A 12,945-nucleotide genomic window follows, 5' to 3' on the forward strand; every position below is an offset into this window, starting at 1 on the left:
GAAAGTAAAAATTTGGGGGTGAAAAGATCATTTTTGTGGAAAAAATATGATTTTTTTTTATTTTCATGGCTCTACATTATAAACTTCTGTGAAGCAGTTGGGGGTTCATAGTGCTCACCACACATCTAGATAAGCTCTTTGGGGGGTCTAGTTTCCAAAATGGGGTCACTTGTGTAGGAGGAATTAAAAATTAAAAATAAGTGGTGCATAATAAAATGCAGTGTAGCCGCACACAAATAGCTGGGTACTACCATAAATTACATGTGGACCACCGCCAAACGACCAGCAGGTCCGCAACCTTGTTGACAGTCGACCAAATGCTGTTCCTTTAGAACTCGGTTTTATACTATAAGCCATAGCATTTAGAATAACTACATAAACTCGTTTAAAAGGGGAGCAAAGCTTAAATTACTCTCGGACTGATAGGCCTAGGGTTATCGTACATTTGTAACACCTACTGTATATGGCTTTAACGGTAATATTTCTCGTCATCCAGAAAAAAAACAGTAACTGTAAAATTGAACATAGCCTATTACATATACAGCGTATTAGAACCTACAGTAGCTTATTATATTACAAAATATATAGCTTGTAAAAGGGGTCACCACATCCACATCCAATACAGAAACCGTACATGTGGCCCAGGATTCTTTCCGAGATAATAAAGGTTTTATATTTACCTCTTGGATCCTCATCTTCCAGGCAGCGCTCACCAAGTCCATGATTTGTTTGCTTCACATAACCAGTCTGTAGACCCCATACACGTGGGCCCGGGATTCAGCAGACGCAGCTGACGGAATAAGGCTGGAATGGTGCGTGGATTTCTCCGCACTGATTTTGGTAGATCCGCAGAAAAATCCACACTGCAGATTGACTGCGGAATTACCGCGGATTTCCAGTGTTTTTTGTGCGGATTTCACCTGCGGATTCCTATTGAGGAGCAGGTGTAAACCGCTGCGGAATCCGCACAAAGAATTGACATGCTGTGGAATAAACAACACTGCGTTTCCACGCAGTTTTTTTCGCAGCATGTGCACTGCGGATTTGGTTTTCCATAGGTTTACATGGTGCTGTACACTCAGGGAAAACTGTTGCGAATCCGCAGCTGCCAATCCGCAACAAAATCCGCAGTGTGTGCACATAGCCTAAGAATACTCACCTGTACAGCAGTGTTGTGCCTGCCCTGCCCGACACAAGCAGCTGAGCAACAACTCGCATTTCTTTCCCTTCTGATTTCCTACATATTAGAGCTGGCACTGATGAGAATGGTCCTTTGCTACACAAAAAGATGCCAGTGCTGACAAGGGTACTGTACTATGCTAAAAAGCTGGCACTGTGTTGGGTAACGTGCTTTGCCACTCAGTCAGCACCAAAGGCAATGGTGCTATGCCCCACACCAGAGCTGGCACTGGTGATGATGCTCTGCCACATAGAACAAAGGGCACCAATGGGGCAAAGTGCTCTGCTACACATGAAAGCTGCAACACACATAGGAGCTGCCTCTGTCAGGAAGAGGCTTTACTACAAAAAATAAGCCAGCGCCGTGGTGGGTGAAAGTCATAAAGAGAAGGCACCAGGGGGAAGGGGGGGCGGGGGGGTTCTTTCTTACACACAAAAGCTGGTAATGGTGAGATGGGTGCATTACCACACATAGTTACTGACTAAGGTAGGGTGCTTGCCAAGGTGTTGGCCCTGTTGAGGAGAGTGGGTCACATACATGAAGGCTGGCACTGGTCAGGAGGGGGCATTGACACACAGGAGCTGGCACTGGGGATGAGGGGGCGCTGACACACAGGAGCAGGCACTGGGGAGGAGAGGGCGCTGACAGGAGCTGGCACTGGGGAGGAGGGGGCGCTGACACAGGAGCTGGCACTGGGGAGGAGGGGGCACTGACAGGAGCTGGCACTGGGGAGGAGGGGGCACTGACAGGAGCTGGCACTGGGGAGGAGGGGGCACTGACAGGAGCTGGCACTGGGGAGGAGGGGGCACTGACACAGGAGCTGGCACTGGGGAGGAGGGGGCGCTGACACAGGAGCTGGCACTGGGGAGGAGGGGGCACTGACAGGAGCTGGCACTGGGGAGGAGGGGGCACTGACACACAGGAGCTGGCACTGGGGAGGAGGGGGCGCTGACACAGGAGCTGGCACTGGGGAGGAGGGGGCACTGACAGGAGCTGGCACTGGGGAGGAGGGGGCACTAACAGGAGCTGGCACTGGGGAGGAGGGGGCACTGACACACAGGAGCTGGCACTGGGGAGGAGGGGGCACTGACACACAGGAGCTGGCACTGGGGAGGAGGGGGCACTGACAGGAGCTGGCACTGGGGAGGAGGGGGCGCTGACACAGGAGCTGGCACTGGGGAGGAGGGGGCACTGACAGGAGCTGGCACTGGGGAGGAGGGGGCACTGACAGGAGCTGGCACTGGGGAGGAGGGGGCACTGACAGGAGCTGGCACTGGGGAGGAGGGGGCACTGACACACAGGAGCTGGCACTGGGGAGGAGGGGGCACTGACACACAGGAGCTGGCACTGGGGAGGAGGGGGCACTGACACACAGGAGCTGGCACTGGGGAGGAGGGGGCACTGACACACAGGAGCTGGCACTGGGGAGGAGGGGGCACTGACACACAGGAGCTGGCACTGGGGAGGAGGGGGCACTGACAGGAGCTGGCACTGGGGAGGAGGGGGCGCTGACACACAGGAGCTGGCACTGGGGAGGAGGGGGCACTGACACACAGGAGCTGGCACTGGGGAGGAGGGGGCACTGACACACAGGAGCTGGCACTGGGGAGGAGGGGGCACTGACAGGAGCTGGCACTGGGGAGGAGGGGGCGCTGACACAGGAGCTGGCACTGGGGAGGAGGGGGCACTGACAGGAGCTGGCACTGGGGAGGAGGGGGCACTGACACAGGAGCTGGCACTGGGGAGGAGGGGGCACTGACAGGAGCTGGCACTGGGGAGTAGGGGGCACTGACACACAGGAGCTGGCACTGGGGAGGAGGGGGCACTGACACACAGGAGCTGGCACTGGGGATGAGGGGGCGCCGACACACAGGAGCTGGCACTGGGGATGAGGGGGCGCCGACACACAGGAGCTGGCACTGGGGATAAGGGGGCGCCGACACACAGGAGCTGGCACTGGGGAGGAGGGAGCGCTGGCAAACAGGAGCTGGCACTGGGGAGGAGGGGGCGCTGACACACAGGAGCTGGCACTGGGGAGGAGGGGGCGCTGACACACAGGAGCTGACACACAGGAGCTGGCACTGGGGAGGAGGGGGCGCTGACACACAGGAGCTGGCACTGGGGAGGAGGGGGCGCTGACAGGTGCTGGCACTGGGGAGGAGGGGGCGCTGACACAGGAGCTGGCACTGGGGAGGAGGGGGCACTGACACAGGAGCTGGCACTGGGGAGGAGAGGGCGCTGACACAGGAGCTGGCACTGGGGAGGAGGGGGCGCTGACACACAGGAGCTGGCACTGGGGAGGAGGGGGCGCTGACAGGAGCTGGCACTGGGGAGGAGGGGGCGCTGACAGGAGCTGGCACTGGGGAGGAGGGGCGCTGACACAGGAGCTGGCACTGGGGAGGAGGGGGCGCTGACATACAGGAGCTCGTACTGGGGAGGAGGGGGCGCTGACACAGGAGCTGGCGCTGGGGAGGAGGGGGCGCTGACACACAGGAGCTGGCACTGGGGAGGAGGGGGCGCTGACACACAGGAGCTGGCACTGGGGAGGAGGGGGCGCTGACATACAGGAGCTCGTACTGGGGAGGAGGGGGCGCTGACACAGGAGCTGGCGCTGGGGATAAGGGGGCGCTGACAAACAGGAGCTGGCACTGGGGAGGAGGGAGCGCTGGCAAACAGGAGCTGGCACTGGGGAGAAGGGGGCGCTGACACACAGGAGCTGGCACTGGGGAGGAGCTGGCATTGGGGAGGAGGGGGCGCTGACACACAGGAGCTGGCACTGGGGAGGAGGTGGCGTTGACACACAGGAGCTGGCACTGGGGAGGAGGGGGCGCTGACACACAGGAGCTGGCACTGGGGAGGAGGGGGCGCTGACACAGGAGCTGGCACTGGGGAGGAGGGGCGCCGACACACAGGAGCTGGCACTGGGGAGGAGGGGGCGCTGACACACAGGAGCTGACACACAGGAGCTGGCACTGGGGAGGAGGGGGCGCTGACACACAGGAGCTGGCACTGGGGAGGAGGGGGCGCTGACAGGTGCTGGCACTGGGGAGGAGGGGGCGCTGACACAGGAGCTGGCACTGGGGAGGAGGGGGCACTGACACAGGAGCTGGCACTGGGGAGGAGAGGGCGCTGACACAGGAGCTGGCACTGGGGAGGAGGGGGCGCTGACACACAGGAGCTGGCACTGGGGAGGAGGGGGCGCTGACAGGAGCTGGCACTGGGGAGGAGGGGGCGCTGACAGGAGCTGGCACTGGGGAGGAGGGGCGCTGACACACAGGAGCTGGCACTGGGGAGGAGGGGGCGCTGACATACAGGAGCTCGTACTGGGGAGGAGGGGGCGCTGACACAGGAGCTGGCGCTGGGGAGGAGGGGGCGCTGACACACAGGAGCTGGCACTGGGGAGGAGGGGGCGCTGACACAGGAGCTGGCGCTGGGGAGGAGGAGGCGCTGACACACAGGAGCTGGCGCTGGGGAGGAGGGGGCGCTGACACACAGGAGCTGGCGCTGGGGAGGAGGGGGCGCTGACACACAGGAGCTGGCGCTGGGGAGGAGGGGGCGCTGACACACAGGAGCTGGCACTGGGGAGGATGGGGTGCTGACACACAGGAGCTGGCACTGGGGAGGAGGGGGCGCTGACACACAGGAGCTGGCGCTGGGGAGGATGGGGTGCTGACACACAGGAGCTGGCACTGGGGAGGAGGGGGCGCTGACACACAGGAGCTGGCACTGGGGAGGATGGGGTGCTGACACACAGGAGGTCGTACTGGGGAGGAGGGGGCGCTGACACACAGGAGCTGGCACTGGGGAGGATGGGGTGCTGACACACAGGAGCTGGCACTGGGGAGGAGGGGGCACTGACAGGAGCTGGCACTGGGGAGGAGGGGGCGCTGACACACAGGAGCTGGCACTGGGGAAGAGGGGGCACTGACAGGAGCTGGCACTGGGGAGGAGGGGGCGCTGACACACAGGAGCTGGCACTGGGGAGGAGGGGGCGCTGACACACAGGAGCTGGCACTGGGGAAGAGGGGTGCTGACACACAGGAGCTGGCACTGGGGAGGAGGGGGCGCTGACACACAGGAGCTTGCACTGGGGAGGAGGGGGCACTGACAGGAGCTGGCACTGGGGAGGAGGGGACGCTGACACACGAGCTGGCACTGGGGAGGAGGGGGCGCTGACACACAGGAGCTGGCACTGGGGAGGAGGGGGCACTGACAGGAGCTGGCACTGGGGAGGAGGGGGCGCTGACACACAGGAGCTGGCACTGGGGAAGAGGGGCGCTGACACACAGGAGCTGGCACTGGGGAAGAGGGGGCGCTGACACACAGGAGCTGGCACTGGGGAAGAGGGGGCACTGACAGGAGCTGGCACTGGGGAGGAGGGGACGCTGACACGAGCTGGCACTGGGGAGGAGGGGGCGCTGACACACAGGAGCTGGCACTGGGGAGGAGGGGGCACTGACAGGAGCTGGCACTGGGGAGGAGGGGGCGCTGACACACAGGAGCTGGCACTGGGGAGGAGGGGGCGCTGACACACAGGAGCTGGCACTGGGGAGGAGGGGGCGCTGACACACAGGAGCTGGCACTGGGGAGGAGGGGCGCTGACACACAGGAGCTGGCACTGGGGAGGAGGGGGCGCTGACACAGGAGCTTGCACTGGGGAGGAGGGGGCACTGACAGGAGCTGGCACTGGGGAGGAGGGGGCACTGACACACAGGAGCTGGCACTGGGGAGGAGGGGGCACTGACAGGAGCTGGCACTGGGGAGGAGAGGGCGCTGACACAGGAGCTGGCACTGGGGAGGAGGGGGCGCTGACACAGGAGCTGGCACTGGGGAGGAGGGGGCGCTGACAGGAGCTGGCACTGGGGAGGAGGGGCGCTGACACACAGGAGCTGGCACTGGGGAGGAGGGGCGCTGACACACAGGAGCTGGCACTGGGGAGGAGGGGGCACTGACAGGAGCTGGCACTGGGGAGGAGGGGGCGCTGACACACAGGAGCTGGCACTGGGGAGGAGGGGGCGCTGACACACAGGAGCTGGCACTGGGGAGGAGGGGGCGCTGACACACAGGAGCTGGCACTGGGGAGGAGGGGCGCTGACACACAGGAGCTGGCACTGGGGAGGAGGGGGCGCTGACACAGGAGCTGGCACTGGGGAGGAGGGGGCACTGACAGGAGCTGGCACTGGGGAGGAGGGGGCACTGACAGGAGCTGGCACTGGGGAGGAGGGGGCACTGACAGGAGCTGGCACTGGGGAGGAGAGGGCGCTGACACAGGAGCTGGCACTGGGGAGGAGGGGGCGCTGACACACAGGAGCTGGCACTGGGGAGGAGGGGGCGCTGACAGGAGCTGGCACTGGGGAGGAGGGGCGCTGACACACAGGAGCTGGCACTGGGGAGGAGGGGGCACTGACACACAGGAGCTGGCACTGGGGAGGAGGGGGCACTGACACACAGGAGCTGGCACTGGGGAGGAGGGGGCACTGACACACAGGAGCTGGCACTGGGGAGGAGGGGGCACTGACACACAGGAGCTGGCACTGGGGAGGAGGAGGTGACATGCTCCTATCCCGTTATTACAGAGACGCAGCCATGTCTGCCATCCCATTGCCTGGCTTGTGAGGTCGCCCAGGAACGGAGCGGAGCGCCATGGCTCAGAGGACACCAGACCTGGGCACACTCCGGGCACTGACCTCTCTCAGCCACCGTCCGTACCACTGCCGCCGGAACCCCTCATCTCTATCAGGGGAATTATCAGCCCGGAAGCTCCAGATACCGTTCAGCTCCTTCAGCTCCCTGGTGCGGGTCTCCCTCGGATATAACATGCCGCCCCCCAGCACAGCAGTGAGGCCTGTGGCCAGGAGCAGCCCCGTCCAGCAGCCCCATAGTCCACACATGGCCACGGTCTGCTCTCTCCCTGCTCTGTGTGTGACAGCGGCGGCAGGTCACGTGATCCGCTCTGTCACGTGATGGAGGAACCTAATGTGGGAAGTACTGGGGGAGAGAAGGCGGGTGGGGTTTAGGGTCTGTGCACATGATGCGGAATTTGCTGCGAATCTGCAGCGTTTCTGGCGGGTCCGCAGCAGTTTCCCATGAGTTTACATTACAATGTAAACTTATGGGAAACAGAAAACGCAGTGCCCATGCTGCGGAAAAAAAACGCGCGGAAAGGCAGCGGTTTACATTCCGCAGCATGTCACTTCTTTCTGCGGATTCCACAGTGGTTTTACACCTGCTCCAATAGAAAACTGCGGTAAATCCGCTATAAATCTGCAGCAAAAACTCAGCGTTTTTGCTTGCAGATTTATCAAATCCGCTGTGGAAAAATCCGCAGCGGACCATTCTACCTGTGCATATAGCCTTATGGTGACCTTATCTGCGCTCCCACTGCAGGGACCGAGTGTACTGTTATGTGCTGTAGGCTATGTGCGAACGTGGAATTTTCTGCGCGGATTCTTCCTCTCTTGGTAGAAAACACAGTTGAAAATCCGTGCGGATTTGATGTGGATTTTTAACGCGGATTTGTATGCGTTTTTCCAAGCTAAATAAAGATATATTATTTAACACAAAAAAAAAATTGTGTCATTTCTTTGTCCCACCTCTTCTTTTCCATACTCCATTTAAGACCATAATATCATCACATACCATGTTCACATGTAATATTCACACACACAAATCAAATATAAGTGAATATCTATAGATAATACCAAGCCCGATGTTTAGTAATAAATAGTGATGAGCGAATATACTCGTTATTCGAGATTTCTCGAGCACGCTCGGGTGTCCTCCGAGTATTTTTTAGTGCTCGGAGATTTAGTTTTTCTTGCCGCAGCTGAATGATTTACATCTGTTAGCCAGCATAAGTACATGTGGGGATTCCCTAGCAACCAGGCAACCCCCACATGTACTTATGCTGGCTAACAGATGTAAATTATTCAGCTGCGGCAAGAAAAACTAAATCTCCGAGCACTAAAAAAAATACTCGGAGGACCCCCAAGCGTGCCCAAGAAATCTCGAGTACCGAGTATATTTGCTCATCACTAGGAATAAACGTAATAAAATCGTACATAAAGAGTTAAACACACACCTCGCACCTCAGTACCCGGCACTGCTGCTGTCACTCGGAGCGTAGCGTTCAGCTGCATAGAAATACATGCTTTACTGGCTATTAAAATAGGGGACCCCAAGAAAAATGATGTAGGGTCCCCCTGTGAAGAAACCAGATTGTATCTTAATTTCCCAGACAACCATGTTTTTGCAAACCAAAAGAACTGGCTTTTTATTTGTATATTGGCGTGTGAATTTAAGTGTTTATGTCTGGTGGGTCAAGAAGACAGACTTGCCAACTGATACACTATCTAACATACTGTGTAAGGCCATGTGCACACGTTCAGGTTTTTTCATATCTTTTTCACGATAAAAACACTATACAACTCATTAAAAACGCATACATTATGTATCCTGTCATTTAGAATGCATTCTGCAATTTTTGTGCACATGATGAGTTTTTTTCGCCGAAAAAAACGCATCGTGGTAAAAAAGCAGCATGTTCATTAATTTTGCGGGGTTTTTCGCTTTTTCCCCGCTATTCTATGCATTTGGAAAAAAACGCAAAAAAAAAACGCATCAAAAACGCGCAAAAAACGCATCAAAATCGCAAAAAAAAAAACGCATGCGGATTTCTGGCAGAAATGTCCGGTTTTTGTCAGGAAAATTTCTGCCAGAAATCCTGACATGTGCACATAGCCTAAAGGTACCGTCACACTCAGCGACGCTGCAGCGATATAGACAACGAGCCGATCGCTGGAGCGTCGCTGTTTAGGTCGCTGTAGAGACGTCAAACACAGCAGCTCCAGAATGATGCAGGAGCGATCCAGGGACGTAACGGCGACTCACTTATCGTTCTCGCTGGTTGTTAGCTCCATGTAAAAACATTGCAGGCATCGTTGCTTTTGATGTCAAACATGACGATATACGCCGACCTGACGACGAAATAAAGTTCTGGACTTCTAGCTCCGACCAGCGATATCACAGCAGGATCCTGATCGCTGCTGCGTGTCAAACACAACGAGATCGCTGTCCAGGACACTGCAACGTCACGGATCGTTGTTCTTGTTGCAAAGTTGCTGAGTGTGAAGGTACCTTAACCCCTTAAGCCCCGAGGGTGGTTTGCACGTTAATGACCGGGCCAATTTTTACAATTCTGACCACTGTCCCTTTATGAGGTTATAACTCTGGAACGCTTCAACGGATCTTGGCGATTCTGACATTGTTTTCTCGTGACATATTGTACTTCATTTTAGTAGTAACATTTATTCGATATAACTTGCGTTTATTTGTGAAAAAAACGGAAATTTGGCGAAAATTTTGAAAATTTCGCAATTTTCCAACTTTAAATTTTTATGCCCTTAAATCACAGAGATATGTCACGCAAAATACTTAATAAGTAACATTTCCCACATGTCTACTTTACATCAGCACAATTTTGGAACCAAAATTTTTTTTTGTTAGGGAGTTATAAGGGTTCAAAGTTGACCAGCAATTTCTCATTTTTACAACACCATTTTTTTTTAGGGACCACATCTCATTTGATGTCATTTTGAGGGGTCTATATGATAGAAAATACCCAAGTGTGACACCATTCTAAAAACTGCACCCCTCAAGGTGCTCAAAACCACATTCAAGAAGTTTATTAACCCTTCAGGGGTTTCACAGGAATTTTTGGAATGTTTAAATAAAAATGAATATTTAACTTTTTTTCACACAAAATTTATTTCAGCTCCAATTTGTTTTATTTTACCAAGGGTAACAGGATAAAATGGATGCCAAACATTGTTGTACAATCTGTACTGAGTACGCTGATACCCCATATGTGGGGGTAAACCACTGTTTGGGCGCATGGCAGAGCTCGGAAGGGAAGGAGCGCCATTTGACTTTTAAATGCAAAATTGACAGGAATTGAGATGGGACACCATGTTGCGTTTGGAGAGCCACTGATGTGCCTAAACATTGAAACCCCCCACAAGTGACACCATTTTGGAAAGTAGACACCCTAAGGAACTTATCTAGATGTGTGGTGACCACTTTGACCCACCAATTGCTTCACAGAAGTTTATAATGCAGAGCCGTAAAAATAAAAAATCATATTTTTTCACAAAAATGATCTTTTCGCCCCCAATTTTTTATTTTCCCAAGAGTAAGAGAAGAAATTGAACCTCAAAAATTGTTGGCCAATTTGTCCTGAGTACGCTGATACCCCGTATATGGGTGTAAACCATTGTTTGGGCGTATGGCAGAGCTCGGAAGGGAAGGAGCGCCATTTTACTTTTCAATGCAAAATTGACTGGAATTGAGATGGGATGCCATGTTGCGTTTGGAGAGCCCCTGATGTGCCTAAACATTGAAATCCCCACAAGTGACACCATTTTGGAAAGTAGACCCCTTAAGGAACTTATCTAGAGGTGTGGTGAGCACTTTGACCCAACAAGTGCTTCACAGAAGTTTATAATGCAGAGCCGTAAAAATAAAAAATCTTATTTTTTCACAAAAATGATCTTTTCGCCCCCAATTTTTTATTTTCCCAAGGGTAAGAGAAGAAATTAGACCACAAAAGTTGTTGTGCAATTTGTCCTGAGTGCGACGATACCCCATATGTGGGGGTAAACCACTTTTTGGGTGCATAGCAGAGCTCGGAAGGGAAGGAGCGCCATTTGACTTTTCAATGCAAAATTGACTGGAATTAAGATGGGACGCCATGTTGGTTTGGAGAGCCCCTGATGTGCCTAAACATTAAAAACCCCCACAAGTGACACCATTTTGGAAACTAGACCCTCTAAGGAACTTATCTAGATGTGTTTTGAGAGCTTTGAACCCCCAAGTGTTTCACTACAGTTTATAACGCAGAGCCGTTAAAATAAATTTATTTTTTTTTCGCAAAAATTTTTTAGCCCCCAGTTTTGTATTTTCACAAGGGTAACATAATAAATTGGACCCCAAAAGTTGTTGTCCAATTTGTCCTGAGTACGCTGATACCCCATATGTGGGGGGGAACCACTGTTTGGGCGCATGGCAGAGCTCGGAAGGGAAGGAGCGCCATTTGGAATGCAGACTTAGATGGATTGGTCTGCAGGAGTCACGTTGCATTTGCAGAGCCCCTGATGTACCCAAACAGTACAAACCCCCCACAAGTGACCCCATATTAGAAACTAGACCTCCCATGGAACTTATCTAGATGTGTTGTGAGAACTTTGAACCCCTAAGTGTTTCACTACAGTTTATAACGCAGACCCGTGAAAATAAAAATTCTTTTTTTTTTCACAAAAATGATTTTTTAGCCCCCAGCTTTGTATTTTTACAAGGGTAACAGAATAAATTGGACCCCAAAAGTTGTTGTTCAATTTGTCCTGAGTACGCTGATACCCCATATGTGGGGGGGAACCACTGTTTGGGCTCATGGCAGAGCTCGGAAGGGAAGGAGCGCCATTTGGAATGCAGACTTAGATGGATTGGTCTGCAGGCGTCACGTTGCATTTGCAGAGCCCCTGATGTACCCAAACAGTAGAAACCACCCACAAGTGACCCCATATTGGAAACTAGACCTCCCATGGAACTTATCTAGATGTGTTGTGAAAACTTTGAACCCCCAAGTGTTTCACTACAGTTTACAACGCAGAGCCGTGAAAATAAAAATCCTTTTTTTTCCCACAAAAATGATTTTTAGCCCCCCAAATTTTTATTTTCCCAAGGATAACAAGAGAACTTGGACCCAAAAAGTTGTTGTCCAATTTGTCTCGAGTACGCTGATACCCCATATGTTGGGGTAAACCCCTGTTTGGGCGCACGGGAGAGCTCGGAAGTGAAGGAGCACTGTTTTACTTTTTCAATGCAGAATTGGCTGGAATTGAGATCGGACGCCATGTCGCGTTTGGAGAGCCCCTGATGTGTCTAAACAGTGGAAACCCCCCAATTATAAATGAAACCCTAATCCAAACGCACCACTAACCCTAATCCCAACTGTAACCCTAACCACACACCTAACCCAGACACACCCCTAATTCTAATCCCAACCCTAATCCCAACCGTAAATGTAATCCAAACCCTAACCCTAGCCCCAACCCTAGCCCTAACCCTAACCCTAACCGGAAAATGGAAATAAATACATTTTTTTTAATTTTATTATTTTTCCCTAAGGCTAGGTTCACATTGCGTTAGGGAAATCCGTTTAGCACTAGCGGATTGCGCTAACACAATGTCTTTTTAGGTGTCGTGTTTAGTGGTCGCGTTAACGTCCCCGCTCTGGAAGATCGGGGATCGGACCTCGGGCGCGCCGCGGACGCTGCAAGCAGCGTCTGAGGCGCGCCACAAAAGAATGGCACCTTGCTAGCGCGAGCCGAAAATGGCACGCTCTAGCGATGCGCTACACCTGAAAATCACATTGCTGTCAATGGTTGTGCTAACGGACCCGTTGCACGGCGTTAATTGTGACATTTTCGCCGTGCAACGCTGTCCGTTAGCGTTAACCCATTAACGCAATGTGAACCTAGCCTAACTAAGGGGGTGATGAAGGGGGGTTTGATTTACTTTTATAGCGAGTTTTTTAGCGGATTTTTATGATTGGCAGCCGTCACACACTAAAAGACGCTTTTTATAGCAAAAAAGTTTTTGCGTCTCCACATTTTGAGACCTATAATTTTTCCATATTTTGGTCCACAGAGTCATGTGAGGTCTTGTTTTTTGCGGGACGAGTTGACGTTTTTATCGGTTACATTTTC

The 12,945-nt window shown here is 53.8% G+C and overlaps 1 protein-coding gene across 2 annotated transcripts in view; it reads right to left on the reverse strand.

Moving 5' to 3' along the window:
• GUSB (glucuronidase beta) overlaps window positions 1–7,127 on the reverse strand; it is a 92,396-nt gene extending 85,269 nt beyond the window's left edge. For both annotated transcript variants that reach the window (XM_069757374.1, XM_069757373.1), the window contains exon 1: window positions 6,868–7,127. In XM_069757374.1, the coding sequence (XP_069613475.1) occupies window positions 6,868–7,071 (204 nt within the window). In that variant the 5' untranslated portion in view covers window positions 7,072–7,127. The remainder of the gene's footprint in view (window positions 1–6,867) is intronic.
• Between the last annotated feature and the right edge of the window lie 5,818 nt (window positions 7,128–12,945).

Source organism: Ranitomeya imitator, chromosome 3, assembly GCF_032444005.1.
Source record: "Ranitomeya imitator isolate aRanImi1 chromosome 3, aRanImi1.pri, whole genome shotgun sequence".
In the NCBI taxonomy this organism is placed as follows: domain Eukaryota; kingdom Metazoa; phylum Chordata; class Amphibia; order Anura; family Dendrobatidae; genus Ranitomeya; species Ranitomeya imitator.